General features: G+C 38.7%; 1 protein-coding gene across 2 annotated transcripts in view; it reads left to right on the top strand.

The window, feature by feature from the left end:
- PDZRN4 (PDZ domain containing ring finger 4) overlaps positions 1-26,115 on the top strand; it is a 235,610-nt gene that overhangs the window by 109,854 nt on the left and 99,641 nt on the right. Inside the window, exon 1 of one of the 2 annotated variants that reach the window (XM_071549987.1) lies at positions 24,766-25,081. The exons of the other annotated variant lie outside the window; for it this stretch is intronic. Coding sequence (XP_071406088.1) covers positions 25,013-25,081 — 69 coding nt within the window. The 5' untranslated portion in view covers positions 24,766-25,012. Of the gene's footprint in view, positions 1-24,765; positions 25,082-26,115 lie in introns of those variants that run through there. 2 annotated transcript variants of the gene reach the window in all.

Genomic DNA, 26,115 nt, shown 5'->3' with positions numbered 1-26,115 from the left:
CTCATCAACACACAGTGTTTATGAGGAATGTGTGTCTCACATGTGGTTTTCTTCTGGTAGACCCTATTATGAGGCCATCATATCTCAATTTCAAGAGTCTGGTTGTAAGGCTGTAGTATAGTGTGTTGCTCAAAGGCAGTTCAGCAAGAAAATCATACAGTAATATAATTATTTAGATTGGAAAAGTTCTCTAAGATCATGGAGTGTGACCATTAACCCAGGACTTCCAAGTCCACCACTAAACCATGTCCCTAAGTGCCACATCTAAACATCTTTTAATTACTTCATGGAGTGGTGATTCAGCCTGTTTCAATGCTTGGCCACCCATTTGGTGAAGAAATTTTTCCTAACATCCAATCTAAATCTCCCCTGATGCAACTTGAGGCCATTTGCTCTTGTCCTGTCTTTTGTTACGTAGAAGAAAAGATTCACCCCAGCTGTGCTACAGCCTCCTTTCAGGTGGTTATAGAGGGGGTGGTAAGGTCTCCCCCTCAGCCTCCTTTTCTTCAAGCTAAACAACCCCAGCTCCTTCAGCTGCTCATCATAGGAGAACAAAAATGTGAGTGCAAGATTCTTTACTTGGTGTGACCAGAGACCAAGCAGTCACTAGGGCATGTGGCTGCCTCTGCTGCTGAGGAGGGAACCTTAACACCAGATTGTTTTGCATCCATTATGTCTGCAGCCTGAAGAGCCTTTGTGACTCTGGGAGAAAACACATTGCTTTCTGTTACAGAAATTATCTTAAATTGGGATGCTTACAACACTGGTTTTGATTGCTCTTCTCCTTCAGTGATCCACCTAATAAGCTCACTGATGAAAGATGCTGTTGATTTTTGACCTTGGGACCATGTTCTATTCAAATTTACTTTATCTGTCTGATAGACTAGTTTTTAAAAAAATGAAACACAAGAAACTAAACAAAACAATTCCCAACATTTTGAATTACTTTATGGCAATTAATGATACAATGCTGAAATAAATTACTATTTCTCATTTTCCTTTTTAGTAGTGGATTTCTTGTGCTGAGATAATTTTCGCCTCTGTGCATTGGCTGATGGAATCAATTTAATAGAAACAGGAGGAATAATTTGGGGTGATCGGCTACTGCTGCCTGCCTTAATTTTTTTAAGCTACCATATGCTTAAAAAGCACTGTGGAATACAATAGTGCAAAAAAGTACCTGAAAAACTATTAATGCATGTGAATTTTAGAGTCTTGTTTCAGATATGATGTAATGAAGTAGTTGAGCCACACGAGTAACAAAGTAGTGGAGATTTTTGAATAGAGGACATGAGGATTTAGTTCTAGCCAAATAAAAAGCACTTTAAATGTCTTGGTTGCTCTAAATCTGTGTAGATTAAGGAAAAAATGCAAATTATATTTATTTCTTGCCTTTCACCCTGATGTCTTACAAACTTGCTTTCAGTCTATGTGGATGAACTGATTGCTCTCAAACTACTGCACTGTAACTGTTCTAGGGGCTTTGGTTTTAGTATTTTAGGGGGAGAAAGGAAGATCATTGCTATTAAAAGTTAGACGCAGTTTTCAGAGTTTGAAATAAAAGGATACTAGTTTATTAAAAAAGAAGTGCGTGTTGCAAAGTTGTGAATTGCACCAGTCAATCACTAATGGTGACAAACATGGATTTTTGCACTGCTGTATACAAAGCATGCTCAATCAGCTGCTCTCATTCACTTTCACTTAATTTGCAACACTCATTTTTAACTTCTGTGTCAGAAGCATCTCAAACATTTTTGTTCATTTGGCTCTTCTATTCTCGTTCTGTATTTTGCCCATATTTTTCATGTCACTCAGTGCTCTTGCATATTTGTGTGTTTGGTTTTTTCCCCTCTTCGTGGTATTTTGAACTTTCCCCAGTGTATTCCTTCCTACTTTGACATTTACAGAGAGTTTCATTTTTTTTCCCAATACAAATAACGATGTAACTTAAAAAAAAAGTGGATAAAATCCCACAATATTTATTGCACTTATTGTTTGCTTTGTTTTGTTTTCATGTCTTTTTGCCCTCATACAGTTTTTCATTGCATCATGTTCAGACCAGTTTCAAAATATTTCAAGCCTTTATGTTGGCACATCCTCAAACCCTATGATGAGGCTCCCTTATATAAGCAAAGATGAAAAAAAATTAGGCTTTATACTGTATATAGAATTAGAACAGGTGCTCATCAGCTGTGTCATGACTGACAGACTGCTGTGTCTTTGAATAGAAAGTCTGTCTCCACTTACAAATATTTGTTAATTTTTAATTAAGTTCATTTCAAACAGTCATTTGATATGGGATGATAAAATTTCTATTTTCTTGTGTGCATTCAGATATGTTTCAGCCCTTACATTATTACTCAGCAAATAACATCTTTTAAGGAGAAAAATGCTCTTTTATGAAGTTTTGCAAATGAAAGTGAAACCTGAAAAAATACTTCCTTTTGCATGTGATAAAGTAACTATGCCAGGTAGGCAAAGCAGGGTTTTCATGTAAAGACTATCTAAATGTGGCAATTAACTTGGGAAATCTTTGCACACAATAAAAAGTTTGGATTTGTTAAGCACCTCTAGATGAAATAAAACTGCAGTCTCTGTTCAGTAGCCTGAACCTCAAAGTGGCCTTTTGGAAAAGATAATGCCAACAAGCAGCTGGCTGTGCCGTTAATGGAGTTGCTTTGACTGCCTTTGGGATTGAAGTGACCTTTACGGGAACTTTCAGGGAAATACGAGTGTCTCCTCTAACTCCAGCATTGTGTGCATGTATGTTTTAGTTATCTTTACCCTTAAAACTTGCTGGAAACAGTCTTGCACATCTAGCCTAAGCAAAAGATGTTTCAAGAACTAATAGAGACATCAGAGATTTGGTTCCTTCTGGAATCAAAGGGAGAAGAGAGGCTTGCAGGAAGTGTTGGACAAGGAAGAAAAATTAATCTGTTGAGTGGTTAACTATGCCTTTAATAAAGCCTTTTATTTGGAAGAGCAGGGCATGATAGATCACTAAAGTACAGCAGAAGGTATCAAGTAATAAAGAATTAAAAAAGATTGAAGAAATCTAATAATTCAGCAGTTTGCACATCAATTACAAAACAGGGGCAGTAAATGTTGAATGGATGAGCGATATTAAAAGCCCTCTTCATGGTCCAAAGTTAATTTCAATAACATTAATTTACAATTGATAAATTGTGTCTTTTTAGCATTGATAATCCAACCGTTTATTAAACTATAAAAGCAATGGTAATTATTACTGCCCAGCAGTGTTAGTACTGTTAGTAACAGCAGAAGTAGGTGTGAAATAACTTGCCTTAAAATATTAGGGAGAAGGGAAATGTTTGCTTTCCTTGGGAGGAAGGTAGGAGAGGCATGATGTTGCCATGTGGTCCTTGCCATCTGCAGCATCCTCTTCCTCTTATTTTACCCCCAGAATCCTTTTTCAGTGAAGTGAGAGAGGAGTGGGAGGGGGACCGAGGAACAGGGTGGGTACTTTGTCTTTTGCTTGTTGCTGAATGGAGCATAACAAAACTACCAATGCCACTGACACCCCTTCATCCTTCTACTACCAAAGGGTGAGGGAAGCTGTGAGCCCTCTCTGGTCATCCTGTCTTGTGTCTTCATTCAGCCAGCGATCAAAGGAGGTTAGAAACAGACTCAGGGATGCTTGCTCCCATTCCTCATGCTCCTGCCCCAAATTATATTGGCCTCTGACATGTGGCATCCCCTGCCATGGAGCAATGGTCTCACCCAGGTGTCCCACACTGCTTTTCTTACACAAGCAGTAGTGTGACCCCCTTGCCCACACTGCCTCCTGCCAGAGTCACCCTGCCTTCCATGCAAATTCCATCTCCCATGTGAAAATGCAGTGTTTGGAGCAGAATCACAGACTGAAACCTCCTCCATCCTGAGGAATGGGGAGATAAAGGGAAGAATTTGCAGGCAAATGTCTTTTGTCCTTGGAGACAAATGTGAGTTTCTTGAAGGAGCCACTGTGCCAGGATGCTGCTGGCCACGTGGTAGGCATTCGTTGTCTGAGCTGGAAACACAGTTAATGGGTCTCCTCCCCAAAATACTTGAGCTGAGCATCATGTTACTTGACATACCATTGAATCTCAGCCACAAACTCACATTTTTTTCTGATAGGTTCTGAAAAGTGTAGTATTTTTGTGAATGAGTAGTGTCTTTCTGGGTATCAGCTTTCTGGAGGAGTTTCAGGTCAAGGCTTGGCTAAATGCACAGGGAGTCCCATGCCTGAGGGTGCCTCAGTATCCCCACATGCTGCAGTTTCTCTTCAGGCCATGTTGGCTGTGGGGAACAGGAACTTATTTTGCTATCAATGAGCCTATCAGCAGGAATGACCATCCTCCTGCTTATTTTACAAGGACTCTTGCTCTCTGAGCTGCTTTGTTTGACTCCAGGTGTGATTGCCTTAAACAGAAATAAAAATTCTGGTGTCAGCCTAGGTAGTAAAGAAAATTTTGTAACAGGCATTTATGTGTTCTCTTAAGAATTACTCATGGGCTTCACATGCAGTTTAAATTGTCAGGGATCAGTATTGTAATTTCAGTCCCTTTTATGCTAGTGCAGAAGCCTCTGTCTCTCATTAAAATTCTGTGCTTGTCTGCTGCATATTTCTTAGACCTCCACCTGTTATGTCACCCAGACTTCTGATAGAAACTTATTTGGATAATGTCTGCAAGCAAAGAATTTTCCCCAGAAAGGTTGAAGATGGAGACACTCTGTCAGTACCTGACAGGTGTAAATTTCTTAATGTATGAGGAGTATATGAAAATACAAATCATCACTGAGAGCCAGCCTGAAGCAGACTGAAAGGCTGTCATAAGCAATTTTCAAAAAGTATGAGTTATTTGGTTCTCTTCCAGAAGGAACAACTCCACAGGCATAAATTTGTGAATGGTACTTGACAATTTTAACAATTTCTCCTCTCCTACTGCTGAACATGTGACAGAGATGTGGTAGGGACTGTGTGCTCTTCTCTCTTTGCCGGCTGTGGAGGTGCTGCTATGATATTCAGGGGATGAATCCTGCTTTCCTGGACATAAGATATTCCTCCACTGAAGCTGTTTTCAAGGAACTAATTAATCTAAGAGTTAGGCCATGCTGGAGCTGATTATTTGCCAAAAAATTTCATAGATCTTCCTACTTTCCATCTACTGAGAGCAATGCTAGCAAAGAAAATAGCAGATGCCTTATGAAAGACACCTTGGCTATTTTTTATGCTACTCGGTTTGGTAGATTTTTACTTTGGGCATGTGGAAAGATCATTGCTAACTGGATGGGCCTATTCACTGGTGTATGGAAATCAACTTTAAGAAGCATTGTGCATGATTGGCAAATCAGTTCTAATTGAATAAATGTCAAGGTCAAAATAAACAAGTGATGAAGACGAGAAAGCCCTGGAGTGGTATCTGCTTCAAATCATATTAAAGGCTGTTCAGTAGCAAAGTGCTTCAGGGGAACGATGTGAAATTAAAGAGCAATGAAGTTGCTGCGCAGTTTTAAAACCAAAGTATCTGTTTCCTCAATTGAAGTTGAAAGCTGGTGCTTAGGAGTTACCCTGACTGAGGTGACAAAGTTCATTTCTCTCTTGTGTGAAAGTGGACTAGAACAGATCGGGTGACAGGTTTCTGACAGGTAGGTGGGCACGTGGCACTGCCCTGCTTAGCACTCTGCACTGGGGAACAGTGGTGTGCCATGGTGGCCTTGTGCCCCTCGCTCCAATCACAGTGACCTTGACTATTTATGTCCATTTATATATCAATTATGACAATTAACATGATGAACATCTTATCCTGGTGGTTGTGGACATATATCTAATAACAAAAATTTGTTACAATGTAATATGTAGGAACAGTCCAGCATGCTAAGGGAATCCTATGTAAGGATATGGGTTATTTTGTTTTAAGTTATTGTAAAGCATGCATGTAAATAGGCTACAGGAGACACCCAGTTTTTTCTGATTATTTTACATCTTCATTAATTTTCACTGATTATGGAGGGTCCCTTGTAAATTAGAAATGTAGGTGACTATAAAGGAGTACTATGAAGAGCCCAACAAACTCTTTGCCAGTGTGACATGCTTTTAATTAGGTGTTATGTGCCACAGTATGTCACTAAGTGCATACCGTGTTCTTCAGGGTCACATCTAAATATTGTAAAATATCAATACAGCAGATTCCTTAAATCATTGCGGAGGGGGGACAAGACCATATAAATTGTCATTTTAAAGAAGTATTAGAATGTTGTTTACTGAGTTACCGTTGTAATTTTTTAGGCAGCTATGGTCTGATTTCAAAGTCATTAAGGCGCTTGGAGATATGTTTAAAGTTCAGGAGGAACTGCTCAAGTACTTAAGAAACTTAGTCTGTTTCTGAACTTTTAAGTGCTTAACTTACTGCAAATAAGTATCCAAAATGAGATTTTTGTTTTTTCTTGCCTCTATTCCCCAGGTTTTGTTTTGGATTCTGGAGGAGATCACCTACTTAAAGTCACAATACCAAAATCAAACTACTTAAATGTGAAGAATATCAGCCAAGAAATGTCTCATTCGTGGTTGATGTTAACAGTAAACCATGCTGAGGTCTTTGGGGCTTTTCCAGACAAAGTAGAAGAGCTACTGTATATTGTTGCAATGGTGCAAAATATGTGAAAGAACACGTCTGCTTCATGTGAATTAAATCAATCATAAATCTGCTTTCTTGAGGTAGTGAGATGAGCAGTTCAATCTTGACTTAATTGGGTTAAATTTATTTTCCTGAAACCAGCTAATCATTTTGGTACCTGTGTTCCTATAAGAAAATGAGATGAGTTTTTAGGCATCTAATGATCTGGTTTTAGGATTTTGTTCGACATTGTTTTCATCTTTACACAAAATGTTGAAAGGGAAATATCATCATTCTATATTTGTATGGTTGTCAAGGACAGGTGAGGTGCCACAGGAATAGAATACATCACTTGCGATGAAAGTATTAAATGTTTTTAAATGATACTGAGAAATGCAAATGCCTGCACAACTGTGTTGTCATCCAGAATGTAAGGAATAAAACAGAAGGAGGTGCTCTACTTTAAGGTATTTTTGCTGTTTGCACTGCCTTGTCCTGATGCACTGAATGCCAGCTGCCCTGAGGTACCTTCTGAACCATCTGAGTGACTTCTTACAGACTTGGGTAAGACTAGTAGTTTATTCTTGTGCAGCATTTGCCACTCTACATTGTAATGAGCTTAGTTTCAAAAATTGTACCTGATGACAGGTATGAACTTGATTTTTAGAATCTTCATGTCAGCACTCCTGTGTGACATTGTAGAATGCTGAGGGAAAGCTGCTCATGTGAGTAAGGATTTGTGAGCTTGGTCTCCCCTCTCTCATAGTGATACTTGGCCTTTGTTAGTCAGTCTACTTGTTGCAAATGTGGTGTAGAGAAAAGATTGCCAGATCTTAAGTGTTTACATACTACTGTTACAATTCAAAGTAGTTTATATTTTCCAAACTAGCTGTAAGCTGTTGCATCTATCTTGCTCCTGGTTTCAGATATTTTCATGCCTAATCTGATCACAAAGGAAAGCTCTGTTTGATTTTCAAATGTGTGAAAATGATTGCTGATCCTACTGTATCTTTTGAAGGTAATTTCTACCACTGTAACAAGCCAGAATCAAAATGACTAATCAGTTATAAGCTAGTCCTCATTAACTGGCACTAAATTATTTTCATTTGGCAGATAAAATAGCCACTTTTCCACCCTTAATTAGAATTTGGTCTAATAGGATTGACAAGTCAAGCTGGGAGGAAAATGCCTTTCTTAATTGCTTTTAGAATGGTGTAATTTTTTTAACAGCAGATTGAATTTTCTATTTGTGTTATAGGAAAAATCTGCCTGGTGAGCAAATGTATTCTTTTTGTTTTTAAAGCTTGCTGGGATTGCCCATAGCAAAATAAGCTTAACTAGTGTTATCTTTAAACAAGTGTGTTTATACAGTATTGCACTGTACTAAGACTGTAATCAGGATTTTAAAATTGAAGGATTTGAGAGAAGTAGCTTTTCACTGACTTCATTCACTTTTCAGTGTCATGATCAAATGAGATCACTTCTTTAAGCAACTTTCAGTGAAGCAAAAAAGGGATATGCTTTATCACCCATTTTCCCAACGTAGTGGTGTAATTTTTTTTCTTCTACTTAATGGCTTTAGGAACACACTAAATCTCTCTTTTGAGGGCTGTTCTCTGTACATCTTTTCTCTACTAACTTGACCAAGCATAGTCAAATTCCTATTTACTTTCACATTCTTGAAAATCTTACTTCTAAAAACTTTGCCAAGTGGGCATAATTGGTGTGTATCTTGATGGCTTCAGTAAGATCCTTTTTGCTTTCTTTGGCCCATGAATGGCCCCAGAATTGCTCCTCATGACAGAAGTAACATTCTCCCTGCTACATTCTCCCTTTGAGTAAGGACAGATGTCACAGAGTCTGTAACTATTTTGAAGAGTTGCCACAGTTCTGTTTAACTGTAGCTAAAAGTGCTGGAGCTGATCCCCTACTTTCTGGGGCACTGACTATGAGGTATCTGCACTGACTTCAGTTAAAGGTAGTAATTAGGTCTACTTGTTACATTGAGTTTTGTTTTAATGCTGTACTCATACCATTTTTTAACATAAATCATAAAGTAATGACTGTTTCCCTGGAGATCCCACAAATAAGAGTTTTGCTCTTTTCAGATTTCTTTTTTTCTTTAACTAGTTTGAGTTTTTTCTTTTAGCAAACAGTGTATAAAGGTGCTAAAAACCCCAAAATGAATGTCCTTGCCCCTCCAAAAATACTGGTCTTTTCGATTTTTTTAAAGGGGACTTGCTTCCATCTTGAATTTTATCACATATTTTTTAATTTTAAGAGAATTCATGTGAGATAAGGAATTCTAAATAAGAATTGAAAACTTTAAGGAAGAGTTAGCTGAAATGCTTATGGTAAGATGGAGAAATATCTTGTGTCTTGAATAAGTTCAGTCAAATCTATCGTAACTTGTGTTTCTGTTACTTGTCACTATACATCCATCCTAAAGTAGCCAAAGCTGTTTTGATTCTCATTCAAGAGAACATAAGCAGTCCCCAAGTCCACTCTATCCTTGGCCTCTTTGCTGAGACTGCCACCAAGGTTATTGAGTGAAATAGGGTAATTTTAATGATACAAACACCTGCCCAATACGAACTTTTCTGAAACTGACAGCTTATTTCAGATAGGTCATTCAACAACAGTCTCGTCATAGTAATGTTCAGTCACTAGCAACTGAGGTTGAAGGCAAACCTGTGCCTGCAGGTGAAGGTCTTTGTAGCCATTACCTGTACCTTGAACCATCTATTGATTTAAATGTCTTCAGAAGGGACATATTTTGAAAATTTGGTTGAGAGGAGAGGATTTTACAAAAAAACTTGTCTTTTTTTTTCTCCAATTAATAATTGCATGCATTTTGTATTTGCATGAGAAAGTTAAGAAAGTCCAGATGAAATCAATTATGTCTGTGGGCCAGGCAGGTTCTTGCATCATAGTCATGCTCAGAGGTGGTGCAGTTTTATGCCATCGAATGCATCTTTTTCAGCTCAATCTTCACATATGTGAATGTCTGTCCATATAAAAAGAAGAGTGTATTGACACAGTGTCTTTGTTTTGTATAGATCCTGAATCGGCAGTTTTGTAGCAGCTTTCCATTCCCTATAGTGCATTTAACTCAGATTTGACAGAAACTACAGAATGGTTTTGTAATGGATATGATCTGTGCTCCTGGTCCCCGAAATGCCTTTTAGATGGGCTAATATCAGCAAAATTTTAGTAGGTAGTCAGGGAATTACATAGAAAACATGTAATTGGACTTCATGACAAATTGTTGACTAATATCCTTCTGATGGTACCTTGGTATCATCTATGACTGAGTAATCTGTGTAAAGTGATTTGTGTCACAGCTGAGTTAGTGTCAAGGGTATACTTTGAACAGAAGGCACACTTTAGAAATTAGGATCTCCTTTTTTTTTTTCCATGTGAAAATACATTACATATGCTCCCTGTTTTTCTCAGGGACTATCACAGAGCCCTAAAACATTTACAGCTTTGCTTATGCTAGAAGGAGGGTATGAGAGAAGAGAAAATATGACAGTGGGGGTTGGTGGCAGCATGAAGCTGCAGCTTTCCATGTGTTTCACTGCCTTGTTTATTGCTTCATGCAGCACAGCGTAGATGATGCTCATCAAGAGCCAACTCTGAAGCTGTCCTATAAAAGTGCTGCTATGAGCAGATGTGGCTGCACCAGGGATATTTTTTTTAATGCACTTAAAAATATTTTAAGACCTAAAATATCTCTGGCCAGGAACAAGATAGCTGGCACAGACCAAACATTTAAGCTTTATCGCAGAAACGTATCTGTTTTCTCACCAGTCAGTACTTGCTGTGTGCTTTAATGGTTTTCAGTCATGCTTTTTCATCTTGACAAAATCCACACCTTTTTGATAGATTTTTATTTGAGTTTGGAGAAAAAAGAATCTCTCATTTGGTAAGAATATCAGGGAATATCTGGGCACATTTTTAACTTATGTTTTCACAATCGGTGCTGAGTCCAGCTTTCTTGGGTGTATTTTTCCACCTTCTGCCAAAATAATTTCATGCCTATTGAAAATATAGCTGGGTTTCATAATCCTTTTATTACCCACATATTGCAACAAACGATGGCAGCTAAGATGCTGCTCATCTCCACTCAGCATGGGAACAAAATACAGCAAAATTCACTGTGGCCTGATCAGAGTAAAAAAAGGTGGTAAATATGTGTGGTGAAGAACAGTTATCAATGCCTGGGCAGCGAAACCCAAGCATGTGAGCCTTTCTGGCTGCAGCTTTGTGGTAGCTCACTGCAAACAGCCTGACCCCGTTCAGTAATTCCCTCTCCTGTCACTTTCTGGAAAACTGACCAGTGAATTAAAATGTGGGCGAGTCAATTTAAGTGAAATAACCTATTATTTCATATAATTTTGGATTCACAAAACAGCCTTCTTTGGGAGTCAGAAGCTCAATAGAGAGGCATTTTCTGGAATATTCAGAAAGGTTGAACAAATGTCAAAGCACTTGTAGAAGGTGGGTAGATGAGTTTTATTTTAAGCTATTCAGGCTATGTCCTGCTAGTAGAAAAAGGACTTAGATAAAAAATCAAAGCAAACTAAGATTCATGACTTGAATGTGAAGAAATTATTTAGCTTTTAACTGTGCAAGGTGATGGCTGATTTGTGAGTGTGATCCCTCCTAGGCTTTCAGTTGTGTGTCCTGATGCAGAGCTTGTGTTTCCAGCACATCCAGCACTCTGAGACGTATTACTTTATCTTAGGAGAACAGACATTGTCTTAGGCAAAAGTGTCATGGGCAGAGTGCTCTCCTGGACGACCAGTGACTGGCAGTGGTGCCATACCCTGGTTGGTGTTGGAGCCACTGGCTGAAGCTAGGAGGGCACTGAGGAGGTGGTGGATAAGGCCAGGGAGGATAAGGTGGGAAACAAGGAGCTATTTTGTAGCTGAATTCTGAGCAAAGACTTCTTTGTCACAAGTGCTGTCAAACAGCCTCGTTGCTATAGCAACACCAGCTGGATAACCCATTTGGGAAAATACTTGTAGGACCTAACACTCTATCATCTGTCATTCAATAATTTCATGTTCATAATAACTAGGAAATCAATGGCCATCCTCCGAGACAGTTTGCTGAAAGGGTAACACCAGCCAGTGTGCAGCCCAGGCTGGTCTCAACTCACTGGGAGGCACACACTGGCTGCAGAGCGTGGAGCTCCATTGCATGGACCTGCTCAGGGACTGAAGACAGGTTGAGGGTTGTGATCTAATTAAACTGTGCTGTTGTCATCCATAAGAGAGAGAAGAAAATGGCAGATAAAGCAGTTGATGTAGTGTGAGGAAACAAAGGTTTAGGTAGAATTAGCATTTTGTATTTTAAAACACCAAGGAAAACTATGTGCTTAAGTTATCACATGGCCAGAGTGAACAAATTCTGTAACTTAAAGGCATTTATTCTTATCTTAGCTTTCTAATTAAACTGCTTATCATCATAAAGGCTGTGTTACCTGCATGTTACATATTGAATATAAAGCAATTACAGAAGAGTAATTAAAATTCTTAAACATGCACACATTGACTTTACATACAATTAGTTTGCTGCAGTGTATCATTCATTAATAGCACAAATTTTCAGAACTGAGACCTTGGTTGGCTATGCAGGGAAAGATGTGTTTAGTAATTATTTTGGCAGTGTTTATCTGTTTTGAAAAAATGTGCTAATATATATCTCTGGAAACCAATTCTGTAAATAAAAAAAAACTTTCTAAATTGAGGCTTGGGGAGAGAGAGTCCTCATTGATCAGAGTATTACTCACATGACTAAAAGGTAATTCTTATCACTCTATTTGAATGATGCTCATTCTTATAATTCACAACAGGGCTTTCTTTTCCTTTCAAAAATTCTTTCAGAGCACAAAGATAAGGTGGCTCTTTTCCAGCTGACTATTTTAGCATGTTCTAAGTCCAATTAGCAGACAGTGCAGGGCCACAGGCTGAAGTTTTGGAAACAAGCTTCTAATTTGTGCTGGGTAGTGTGGTGAAGAATCAGGTCAGGTTTTATGGGTTTCTGCAAAAAGGACATGCCTTTTGAAGGGAAATTCTTGGTTCATTCAACAAATGTAGTAGTCAGCAATCATGAAGTGACATCTTGAGTGTTAGCATGGGAAATGAAAAGGCACACATTTCTTCTTGTTTTGTACCCAGAGGTCAAACTGTGAGCTTTCAGGGTTATGACTTCAAACTCTTTGTTATTTGATGCCCTGCTATGGTTTCTTGAGGTAAGCACTTGCTCTTGCAGCATTTGAAAACTTGTTTGATTACAGCACATTCAGTTACAGGCTCAGTGTGTGCTCTCTGTGTAAAATATTTTAAGTTGTTCAAATGAGCAGAAATACTTGCCGGTCCTAATTTCTAGCTCTAAGTTGTGTTAGTTTAGTCTCATAAATTGTCTGTTTACTGTTTAGATTGGCTTGTATTACTGTAATACGTTGTTAAGTTTGGAAAAAATAATTTCCTGGAATGGATCTATTTGGTACAAAAGACCTGTTCCTTTCATATTCTCCAACATACTGAGTTCAGAGGAGAAGCCAGAGGTTCAGTAGGGTGCTGGTAACTATCTAGCTGTGAAGAAACCCAGAACTCAAATTTTAGAAGAGGAATCTAGATTTCATTGTGAGGGACCCGATGAAAAAGGACTCCCTGAAGGAGAGAGGTTTAAGTAGATGTATGAATGGGATCCCAGAAGAAGTTTGGCATAGAAAACAAGAGCATAGTTATCCCCAGGCAGTTATCTACTACTTCATAAATAAAAGTAGAGAGATGTAATGGGAAGAATAAAGTTGAATGGGTTTATTTCTTTTTTTTTGAAAACTAAGTAAAGTTCAAAAAAAAGTTGAGAAAGTTAAGGGCTGTAGGAGCAGGAACAATGGTAGGAGAGAGTGAGAGATGAGCTTTTAATTTCAGAGTCCCTGGTGGTGAAGGTGACCACCTTGAAAGGGAAGTGATTAAAAATATGTTATCTCAGCAAAACTACTCAAAATGGAAATGCTCAATAAACAGCGGGCAGGATTGACAATAGCCAAGCTGTGATGTGTCTCAGTCTTTCAGGGGGCTTCTTTAACTCCATATGGGAAACAATCTGGTCAATATGGACAAGGCACCAAAGCACTCAGCAGCAGACCCACCATTGAAGAGAACTGAGAGACTTTCCATGAGAGAAGTACATCCAATTAACAGGCTAAGAAGAAATAACAGCAGATGGCTGGAAAAGAAGCAAGTAGGTGCTTGAAGTGGCAGAAGTAGCTTTTCAAATCAGGTGCACATAGAAGTCCTTGTAGCTATCATTTTTGTATAGGAAGTCATCTTCTCTCCTGTGTGACAAAATTACAAAGCCTTATTTCTTTCTTGACACCTCCAGTGTAGCCATTGCTGGGGCAATGCTCCCCCAAGTCTCACCGATTACCTCCCTTCAAACTTGGGCATTTGGCAAGGGAAAGGCTTTTATGGGCAAATGAACATGCTCTGCTGTGTCATTAGGTGGCAAGTTTTATTCAGTTAATAAAAGAAATGTAGAGGAGCATTGAAAAAGTTCATTTATTTGCTTTTATAAACACAATTGGCAGCTTCCATGACTTCTTATCCAGATTCTCATATTTATTTTATTTAGACTTGAAGAAAGGAATTATAGAGATATGGATGCATATATTATTTATTGTTTAGGTCTTGTGCTTTCCCCCAGCATTTGTCAGTAACTGCTACTTTTTGTCACTCGCTGGAAGATGGAAAGGAAGAGAATTTGCAAGAGCACCAAGGGAACGCAAACTGTGACTGCCTGTTCCATACTTAATGTGAGTGGATAAATACACAACATTAGTTTCCAGTGCTGGTGCTCACTTTGGCTGTGAGAGTCCTTCTTTCCACTCGTCCCTCCCCTCCTCTACTAATAGAAGAGGAAAGCCAAGAGGAAGTTATGACATTCCCTGTGTGTTGCAAAGGATAAATATTGTCTCCGCTGGTGCTGTTTTGATGTATCTGTTTTTAGTCAGAGGTTACATCAGTAAAGCTTGTACTGGAGAGTGGTACATAGTATTGATCAGGCTGACTTTTGAAGCAGGGTGAAAGACAATCAATTATACCTGTGATCCAAGCATCCTTGATTATTTTGTGTGAAGGGAAAGTAGGTGTGTAGCCTTTGCTTGTTTTAATAACCAAGCTGGGACTGTCATGGGAAGCAGCCCCAGGGAGCACACGTGGCTCAGCCCAGCCTGCTGCAAAGGCTTCAGCGGACTCTCCCACCTGTTAGCCACAGGCAGCCTGAGGCGGTCTCCTCTCCTTCACAGCCTTCTGCCAGCCAGAGATGTTATTTTAGAGTTCAGCTCCTGGGAGATGCATGGGAGAGGCAATACTGGGGAAGTTTTTAAGCCAGAGGTGAAGTGATATAAGGTAGAGAAGAGCTGGGAAGGAGTAGAACGTGATGAACAAAAGCAATGCACAGCAGCAGGGACCTGTTTGGAGTCATGAATGGTTGAATGGGGAGATAAATGCAGAGTTGTTGCAAGACACAGAATTTAAGCTGGACCAAGGAAACAAGGAAATACAGAGAAGGATATGCAAAATTAAAATCTCACCATAGAGTAAAGTTAGTCCTAGATGTAGGCCTTAATTTTAGTAAGCCCTGATAGTGTTACGTAGATTAGGAGGCTCAGGTGTCACCTGACTTAAGCAACCAAAGGAATATTTCATACCAGGTGACGCAAACTGGGATATAAATACAGCGGAGGAGGAAGAGTTTGCTCCTTCTCCTGATGGCTGTGGTGTAGAAGGACATGCTCTGTGCTGCTCTGCTGATTAGGCCCAGCACCACCTCACCGCTATGTTATCTACAGAAAAGTAAATATTCATTCTTAATTTTCTCTCTGCTTGGGTCTGTCCCTTGGGAGTTTGAGTTGTCTTGGGTGGTTTTGTATCTAGAATAGTGAGATTTGTGTTCAGAAGAGTTCAGTTTTCTGTTGGGGGGGGAGGTGAAGGAATTATTTGTTACATCTAACTTGTGTGAGTGTGTGTTATATTGTAGTTTACTTTTAATTTTCCCTTTTTCATATAAATATATAAGCCAGTTCTACTTCAAATGTTAGTGTCCAGGGTTTTTTTCCCTTCCTTTTCTTGGCAAGATGGGGAGGGAGCTTTGTCTTTTGGTTTATACTTGGCATTTTGTCAAAGTATTCAGACCAAAACAGACATGTAGATTTTTAATTATTTTTTTGTATAAGTTAAGTTTAATTATTTTAAAATAATCTCGTTTACTTGCTTGGAATTATTTGTTCTTCTGTTTGTACCTAAAAAGGTTCTTCACCCAGAGGGTGGGTGGGCACTAGAACAGGCTCCCCAGAGAGGTCGTCACAGCACCAAGTCTGAGAGAGTTAAATAAGCATTTGGATGATACTCTTAGGCACATGGTGAGACCCTTGGGGATGGTCCTGTACAGAGCAAGAAATTGGACTCGATGATACTTGTGGGTCCCTTCCAACTCAGCTGATTCTGTAATTCTGTGAATAAAAAGTATTTTCAAACAGAAAATATACCTTTATTGATCTCATCTTCACCAACAGTACATAGAGGGTTTAGCTGAGGATGACAGTTTTTCAAGATCTTTGCTTCTCATCCGTATTTTATCACTTAACTTTCCATTAGGGTAGTATGTGTTCAGAAAAGCACCTTAATGATTAATTTTGTCAGTTGAGTTGTGACCTTTTGTGAAATGTTTATTTGATGAACTATAGTATGCAGTAGAAAGATGACACAAGTGCCTTCTGCAGTCCTTCCTAGACATAAAGAAACCTGAGCATTTCCTGTGGTGATTTTTATGTGGTCATAGCTGAGTCTGCTGGTGATCAATATATGTATGTCATAACTTTAAATAAAAAATGATACTCTGTAATCAAAGATATTAGAGCTAAACATGAGTTTTTGATCAGCTGGTGCCTCCTCTGAGGTCAAGGAGAACACAGCTTTGTTTATGAGTTTTGCTAACAAAGCCAGAAGAAGCTAATTTAATTTGAATTTCTAGCAGGTTTCCAGGAGGAGTAATCAGTGAAGTTGGCAGGATTACTGTATAAGACTCGTGTATTTTTGCAGCAAGGATGAGCCTGTCCTGCTGTAGGTTCTGAATACCTTGTGTCAGGAATATACTCTATTTATTGTTTGGGTCTTTGTGTAGGAGAGTTCTTGGTGCATGCCTATGTCTTGTTGACAGAAATAGCCATTATGGATGCTTTACTAAAGTCTCACTGGGGTTTACTCTGATTCTTTAAATGTATCACTGATTTTCTGCCTTAGGAGTTTCAAATGCCATTTTGGATGAGAAGTATGCTGAAATCATGGGAGTTTTTTCCTATAATTTTTATTCCAAACAAAAGTGGGAATGTTTCTTAAAAATCCTCAGTCCTTAACGTGATAACCCATTTCTGAGGAATGTGTAACATTCAAAATTTTGGGTAGCTCAAGTACCTGAATTCTAGCTTGAGACAGATTTCTTGTTTTTCCTGAGCTGACAATGTAGTTGTTCACTGCATGAGTTTTCTAATTTATTTGACCATCACTAATGGGTCCCTAGACCATTACAGTAAATCCTTAACACATCTGCTGAAGGGAAGAGAGCAACCTTACAGCTTCTGGCTAGTCACTCCAGTGACAGGATGAGGTCACTGTTGGAGGCAGTAACTTTTGAAGGAGAACACAATGGAACAGAGAAATATGTTACGTGCAAGTAGTGTTTAACCATAGAAAATTTGTTGTCTTTTGATAGAAGTCATTGACTTAGAAAACTTGTGATTCAGGTGCTGGGGAGGAAAGACACTGCTTGCCATAGCAACCTTAACATCCCCTTACAGTATGTCTGTCAGTTGTGCTGGGGCTAATTTATCATGTAAAGTTTATGCTATGTATGCCGCATTTTACTGTCTGTTCATTTGTTTTGATAATCAACATCTTGACAGATTTGTCCTACATTGAAAGATTTATAGTAAGGATTTTCTTATCACTGAATTAAGTTGATACATATAATCCTAGTGTCCTGCACAAGAACTGAATAGAAATGAAAGATATTCAGACTAGATGCAAAGGTTTTGCAGAAAAAGCATCAGCCTTCCCCAATCAGTTATTCTCCTTGATTTTTTTTTTCCCTTCTTTTTTCCTCCTGTGATTTGTTTCATATCCTTGCAGGAAGAATCACAGAGAAAAGAATAGGCATTGACTTTGAGAAGGTTAAATATTTTCTCTTTTATTAAATGCCTTTCTGTTTTATAAGGTGAGAAGTGTAATTCTGTAAAAAATTAAACATATGTGAGTTTTGGAAATATACTGCTTTTCCCTTCAGTGTGAATGCTGGCATACATGCTGCCTGTAGTTTGAAGCCTGATAAGTAAATTCATTTTTCAGAGATGTCACTTCTTCCTCTGTAGTAAATAAAAGCATCTCACTCTCCTTTCTGAAGATGAGGTGAAAATACGGGGTCTGACTTCCTAACGGACAAATACAAATGTGTACAAATTTAGCCACAGGAGATGCCTGCCTGGCCTGAGGCCCCTTGTTTTCCTTTTGTGGTTAAATGGTTCTGTAATACTGAAATTATCTCTTAGAGTATATGAGATTACGCTTATCCATTTTTATATTGCAGCAGGGTGCTTTGGTCTGGGCAAGCAAGTGGATGGGTAGGTATAGGGACACAGGGAAGGTCCATGTCTGCCTGTCAGCATCTTTAAACTGCTACACATGTAAAGACAGGATCTGCCTGACTGGAGGACCTGAGATAGTGGCCTTGAACAGTTTGAGGTCAAGAACTCCAAACAGTACCTCCTAAAATATCTATCCTTCAAAGATAAAATTTTATTTTATAATTTTTAAGAAATTGCATTGTTTACTTTTGGTAAAGTATAAGGGTACCAGGGGCACTCGCAGCACTGTTTGACAAAGTAGGGTGGATGTTTCCTAGTAAGGAAAGAAGTTCAGGTAAAACCACAGAAACACGGAACACACTGGGTTGGAAGGGACCTTTAAAGATCATCCTTTTCCCAACACTAGTACTGGAGAGAACATCATGGGAGAATTACAAGGCAAAGATTCTTGGAGCAGGAGATTTCTGTTTTATTTCTCATCGTTTTTCTTCAGTCTATACTCTGCTTTATCTTTATTTATGACTGATATTGACAACCAAAATGCACTAGGGAGCTCAGGTGCCTGTTTCAAGAAGGGCATATTTTGAAATCCAAAATGCAAAACTTCTGGCAGAACGTGTTTTCATCCCAGATGGATTGCGCTGGCATTGCTACTATTTAATCTATTAATACTTATCAGTGGAGAATGGTGCTAAGGGGTTCATCTTCAGAACACAGTGAGGATTCTAACTGCTTCAGTCTTGGTAAAGTGAATGAGAAGTGAATTGCCTCTACAATTCTGGTTTCCCACCTTAAGGCTTCTTTTAAGTGATCTTGATGTTTGTATTATTGCATATGGGTTTTTTTGCTAAATAGGAGTTAAGCACTTCAATTTGCACCATTCTTTGACTGTAAAGTGATTGAATTCTTTTCCTCCACTGTACATTTCCCTTTGGCTATTTTACGAAGCTATGTTGAAAAAGTGTTTTTAATGCACCTATCCAGAGGGCTCAGACAAACAGAAGTCATGGCAAGCTGCAGTAAGGCTGAAGCAGAGCACAGGGGTGGCAGCAGCTGAACAGAGGCTTGGTGGCAGCAGTGTCCCTTAGGCACCCACCCCTGCAAACCATGAAGTGTGGCAAATCTCCCCTCTGAAGCTGACAAGTTCTTCATTTTGGCTTTTTATTCCAGGAGAAAGGCATGGGGTTCAGCCTAAGCATCTGAAATTTCATTTAGAGATAAAGCAGGATTTGCTATGCTAATTTCTTTTCTACAGGACATCAAAATAGAAAAAAAAGAGGCGTTGTTAATCGGATTTCATTTGTCTCCATCCATGTAGTTCTGCAGGAGTTTTTTCACTCTTTATACATGTTTTTTTCCCTAACTTCTTATTACCGGAGTTGAGAACTGACATTGCTGTTTCACAGTGGCCTGGGGGAGCATTGATAGGACCTGGGGTTTGGCAGGCCCATTGGCAAGTCTGAGCTCTGGTGTGCTATTGGGGCTCAGGGCACTCTTGACAGTGGCAGAGTGGCTGACACAGTGTTTCAGCAGTGCTGGAATGGGGGCAGGGACTGGTGGGCTGTGCCTAGGACAGCTGGGTCAACATCCAGCAGAAAGACCCCTGCATCTCCTGACAGCTGTCACAGTAACCAAACACCAACAATTTTCTGAGAAAGACACATTTCATAATGTTAATTTTCTTCTAGAGCAGATGGTAAGGTAAGTAAAGCCTGGTTGATTGGGCTTTGCTGGGATATTTACCTAATGATCTTCTAGAAGGCAGGTGCACTGGCAGTGATTTTAAGCTTCAGAAAGCCCAAATAGTGTACAAACTAAACCTTTGACGCTGTGGGGATTTTATAGGAGGGGAAGCTGCATTAGTTTTAGGGCCTTACAAAGCATTTGCTGATGACAACAGAATTAACGGCACTTTTATAGTGGTCAGTTAATGACTGTCAACAGACAGCATCACTTGCAGTTCACATTGATATTTTAAATTGAACAAGCCAATCTAAACAAAACTAGCTAGTCTGACTAGCAGTCAGACATGGGAGTAGTGTGGACAGTTCCTCCTGCAGCATCATGTGATGCCACACCTGCATCTGTCATTCTGTCAGGTGTGTGTTGGGAGTCAGACTGACATACAATCACATACACCACCTAATACTAGCTTTAGGGTGATGAAGTCCTAATTAGTTACACTAAAGCAACCAACTTCCCTTTACCTCACTACTCCTTTAAAGGCTTAGGTCGTATCTGTGTTATAATTTTTTGTTATAGTAGTATGAACTTCTGACAGTTATATTCCAACATCTTTATGCTTTGGCAAAGGAGGAAAGCAGTTGTTCTTGTAGCCTCATTCAGTACAGATCTCCTTTTGAGCTTCAAAACCATGAAAATCCACTCAAGGCCATGAAAACTTCCCCAGTCCCGCGGTGTTTTTCTAGGGCACAATAGGCCATTTATATGGGGCAAGACAGAATAATCTGTTTTATTGCATGAATCCCTCAACAGTTCTTCCAGACTGTCAACTGTATCAGCTTTCAAAGTGAACAGTGGCATGTTCGTATTGGTAAATGTGTCTCTATACTGGTAGTACCATATTCATGACAAACTACTCCTCTCCAGCATCTTTACTTCACCTTGGAAATACTCAGGTGTGCCAAAACTGCCCTTGCAGATTTATCCAACTAATGGTACTTAAACTGGAAAGCAACTGAAAAGGAAATAGTCCAATCTACCTCTAGCTAGTTATTTTAGCCTCTCCAGGATGCAGGCATGTTCGAACATCACCCTTGCCCGAGTATGTATCTGGTTAACTTTTCTAATCACTCGAGTTACTGTGATTGTTATTTTTAGCAAGGGACTTTATCAAGTCATGAGTAATTTTTCATTTTGTAATTCTATACTGATAAGCAGTATAAAACTTAAACATTTTAATTAGAAACCACACAAGACATGTTGATTACATTTGAGTTCTGAAGGCTAAAAAGGTGGCTTCAGCAGAACTTAGGTGGGTGTAACAGCCCTCCATGACACATTCTTTGAAAAACTCTACAAATTCTTTAAAAGTTCATTGAATTGATGCTCTTGCAAGACAGGTTTTACTTATTTCATAAGAATGTAAAAAGGAAGAGCTTTTCTAATGACTCAGGTATTAGAGGAAAGAACAGAGCCAAGGAGTTCCTCATCACTGCTCTCATCCTCTGAACTAGTTCCTGTTGCTACAGCACTTGAATTACAGTTTTGTACTGTGAAGCCTTTCATTGATATTTGCCTTTGTTTGATCTGGGTCTGAACTTGGCATTAGACTCAAATGGTCTTTCTTTCCCACAAAGATGTAAAAAACTTGAGATATAATCTTCAGGTGGAGGGGAAAATTACTTTTTTTTTAATGGTTGTAGATTGAAAAGCTTTGAAACCAATTAGGACAATAATAAAACATAAAGAACATATAAAGGAGAGAATAGTGTTTAATTTTCAGTGTTACTGTCTTGAATTTTTTGCAATGATAAACTTTCAAGCATGGATGCTTATAATTAGACATTTCTATACCTCAATGAGGAAGCTACCTATCAAATATGTAAGTCATCTCCCAGATACTTAAAATTATTAGGGGACCTAAACAAAGGCGCCGTGTTTACAGAAATTTTGTTGTAACTCTCTTAAAATTAAACTCCATCTCTTTTCATTACTGCATTGCTGGTTTGATTGTGAATAATGATTTTAGTCTTTATGGTAGGATTAAATTGTTGGCAATGAACATTAAAAACTCCACAATCAAGAAAAGCATTGAATTATTTAAATATCTTTGAATTACATATAAAATAAGAATTACTTGATTTTGGTTTAGTACCTTTTTGATGCCTACAGCTACAAAATTTTGGAGAGCAGTTAAGCTGAGGGAGAGAAAAAGGGAAAGAAAGAGTTGCTTTCTCCCCAGTATCAAATTCAATTGACCAAAGCACATTATGATTTTTATTTTGTATTTCCATCAAGTTTTACCTCAAAAGTTTAGTATTTTGACCACATGTAAAATCAAAGGTATATGTTTAGGTGGAGCTCAAGATTCTGAAAGTACACCTTTCCTTCTCAAATAAATCTATTTAGCCCTGCAGCCTCTGTCCCATTAGTGGTTGCAGAAGCAGAAGACAGAACCCTTTTTTACTCTCTATATGGGCAGAGAGCAGGCACTTGATAAATGAATGAAGAAGCCTATGTTGGCTCCAGAGAAGTAAACAAAAGAACCAGAGGAAGAACAATGAAAAAAGCTAGTGTCAGGAGAAATGGCTGAAAGCTTAACTGTACCTTTTCACTGCTTATTTTGTCTGTTTTTGTTGTTGTTGTTTGTTTCTTATATATAACTGTATACCTGTCGTGATATATCCTTTTTTCCTCCCCTTTTTAAAGAACTAATTTTAAGAGACTATCAAAAATACACCAGGGTAAATCATGCCCCTTTCAAGAATGTAGTTTAGCTTTGAAACTATGTGTCAGATGAAGTAGTGTCCGTGGAAGGAGAAAACACTTTCATCGAAAGATGGCATGGTTGTCCTTGCATGACTGTTGTCTTGTTCATTGATCTGACTTTCTTAAGTTCAAAATTTACACATCTGAGAATCCTTCTGCACCTCACAATATAGAACCTTCAAAGATTGAGTTGATGTTTGCTTCATGGGTTTAAGCCTCTCAGAATGAACAGCATTTCATGTGAATGTGGAGAAGGAGAACAGAGGCTGATTCTTTCTAACAATGATGAAGCTGCCTCCATGGTTCATCTTTGAAACCTTTGGACTTTGGAGAAAATTCATAACCAAACTTGCCTGCTCAGGTTCTTCCCCCAGATAAAAATTAATCTTAATGTTCTGTTTCAGAACAGTGCTGGAAGCTGATATGAGTAGAGCTAACTCTGTTATGGTCATTATTTGATTCCTTCTGACTCTGATCATTTATTAAAGGAGATGAAATTTAATTAAGATTTAGTCTCAACCAATATGTAATTTACATAGAGGTTCTAGCAAACTTTACTAATATGAACAATTTGCCGCAATGGTCCAGTTTTTCCTGTAGATTTCTCTGCTTGACTTTTTTCCTGGCTCTTAAGTAAAATTAGAGCCCCAAAAATTGGATTATTATATCCCAAGGGGCTGAACTGATAAGCAGCACATGATTGTTGATCTGCTTGGTACCCAGCGTTGGTGGTGTTTGAGGTGCTGTTAGATGCAAAGCCAATTTGTTATCATTTAGTGCTCATTAGAATCATTTCCTGTTACTGATTTTAAATGTTTGACAAAGGACTTTTAAGAAATTGCAGCCAGAAAAACCCAGTAGCTGCACATCAGTGCTTAACAATTGCAACTCTTTAGGACACAGTGTTAATCTTAACTAACTGGTTTCATGGGTTTCCATGTAATTATTTCTCCTTTGGATTTCACCTGCTATCTGCTCCAGATTAAAGATGGTTTGAAGCAAGGATATGGTTATTAATAAGCAAAGTTCCTGAGAAAGGAAGGATAAAATGGAAGAAAAGTTTGGGGGTTTTGGTCTGGTTTGTCATAACTTGAGCTTTTTATCTTGCATAACTTCCAATGGATTATTATATACAATAAAGGAATTAATGTCAGCCTCAAATTAAGTGTGATTTTCATTGGCCCTAATATTTAACATGTGGATTTAATTTTAAATGCATTCTTGCCTTTATACACACATTGAGAATAGTAGCACCATTAAAAATCTAATTTACAAATGGTAAAATTGGATATAATGACATGTTATGACAAAACCTTTGATATCTAGGAGTCCAAGAGGTTGTATCTCTTGAGTTTCTGAGAAATTTTGTTTATAATTAATATTAATCTGTTATACATGAAAGAGAGTGATTTGAATGTGAGATTACTTAATAGACAGCACAATGTGTGTATATATGTAAAGAGCACCAGGGCAGGCACACCTGCACTTCCATACATTTACTGGATATGTATGATGAGTTGTTATAAACCCATGCCTGAAATCTGGCTAAATTTCACAGTGTCAAAGTTGAAGCCAGTAGTATAGCCATCTGGATTATTTTTCTGTCCTTCCTTCTTTGCTTTAAATTTTTAGCAACATCAGCTCAGGTTTTACAAGCACTCTCCTAAAATGCTTTCAAATATTTTAAATGTATTCCATGATCCCTGCTGCACAAGGGGGAGACCTAACAGAAGACTTGATTTGTGCTTTTCCCATCCCTATTAATAAATTAGTCTCACAATTAAGGTGTGTGTGGGTGAAAGGCATGCAGCTTAGTCTCTCTAACCTTAATAAACAGAGTTGGTATTGACACAAGTGAATTTTGTTTAACTACAGTACATTTGCTTCTTAATTAGTGAATATTCATCTGTCATCAGCAGCAGCTATGACACCCCTCCCCACTAACACGTTCTGTCATAAATAATCAATGAGAGGCTATTAATATTCATGAGTGGGAATCTGTGTAGTCATGTGCACTGATGCAGAGACAGGGGGAGTGTTGCCATGAACTGAGTCGAAACTCTGTGTGTGTATACGTGAGTGTAAGATAGTTAGAGAAAGGGAAGAAGAGCATGCTGCTACACACTACCCTGCCTTGTGCTTCCAGCTAACAGTGGCGTGCCTGTGTGTCGGGGCTGGAGTGACTGATGAAAAACAGTAGACAAGTCTGGATGGTGATTCCCTGTCAGTGTATTTGGTCTTCAGTGCTGGGGAAATTAGAGGCTTTGCTCTTGTGTTGCTTATTAGGATGGGCTGCAATCTGTGCACTTTTCAGAAGAGAGAGGAGCACTACAAACTGCTCTATGAAGTTTCACAGGTGAGTGCAGAGGATATTACCAGAATCTCCAGAGTAAAAATGTATGTTCTTTACAGAGAGTAAGTAGTGCTTTTGTTTTGCTTTGCCTTTTTTCCTTCCTTTGCAAAATTGCTGCCTAAGTTGTTAGGGGGGAGGTTGGTAATTATTAGTATTTTGGGTGCCTGTTGTTTTCTGCTCATATGCCACTCCCCCTTCAGATGACTTCCTGTGGGATTCTTTTAACATTTTTGTGCATCTTCTGCCAAGATGTCACTCATATAGCAACAATCTCATTGAACCCTATCGATGATGTTTTAAGGAAGCCTTTGGCTTTGGTAGTAAGACTGATTTCACATAAGTTGCATTGCTGCCTCTGAAAGCATTAGGTGTGTGATCTCAGGTATTTCTAAGTTAAGGAACAAAGTTTTTATAGCATGTCTGTGCTGGCTGAGAAGTACGTTAAATTTGCAGATTAATTAATTAAAATTGAAATGATTCTGAAATGTGTCGTCACCTTTAAACAGATACTGAGTACAACAGAGTGGCTATGAGTGAGATTTGTTCATTCATTGTGTGTGTGTTATTTCAGTTTACTACTAGACAAAGATCCTAATCCCATGTAGATATTTTAGTGTCTCTTTCAGCATCATAGCAGTGAGGTATGTAGCAGAGTAGCAGTCTGCTGCTAACGTGTTCCCAGGTCCCTTCAGAATAAGACGAGAAAAGACTAAACAAGCACTTCCCATAGTAGCCCACAATTTTTGCTCAGATCCTATTGAATCAGTATTTGATTTGCAGCTTTTTGTTTGTTTTTTTCCTCTTGGCACAGCAGACTCTCACGTACTAAAGTTTAGTGCCTTTCAGCATCTGTTCTCCCTCTCTGTAATTTGTCCTGGCTTTGACACATTGCCGTTGACAGAGGCTGAGCGCTGGCATTTTTAGACTGCACTGCTGCTGACAGGCAGTGCAGAGGAGAAAAACCAGCTTAGAATGTTGGTGGTCTATTGGCACAGCAGCAGCTAGGTGCCCAGTGCCGAGTGGTTCTGAGTTCCTCC

The sequence above is a fragment of the Pithys albifrons genome, chromosome 3, assembly GCF_047495875.1.
Source record: "Pithys albifrons albifrons isolate INPA30051 chromosome 3, PitAlb_v1, whole genome shotgun sequence".
NCBI classification, from domain to species: Eukaryota; Metazoa; Chordata; class Aves; order Passeriformes; family Thamnophilidae; genus Pithys; species Pithys albifrons.
The sequence above is the reverse complement of the archived record's forward strand: the minus strand, read 5'-3'. Positions and strand labels throughout refer to the sequence as shown.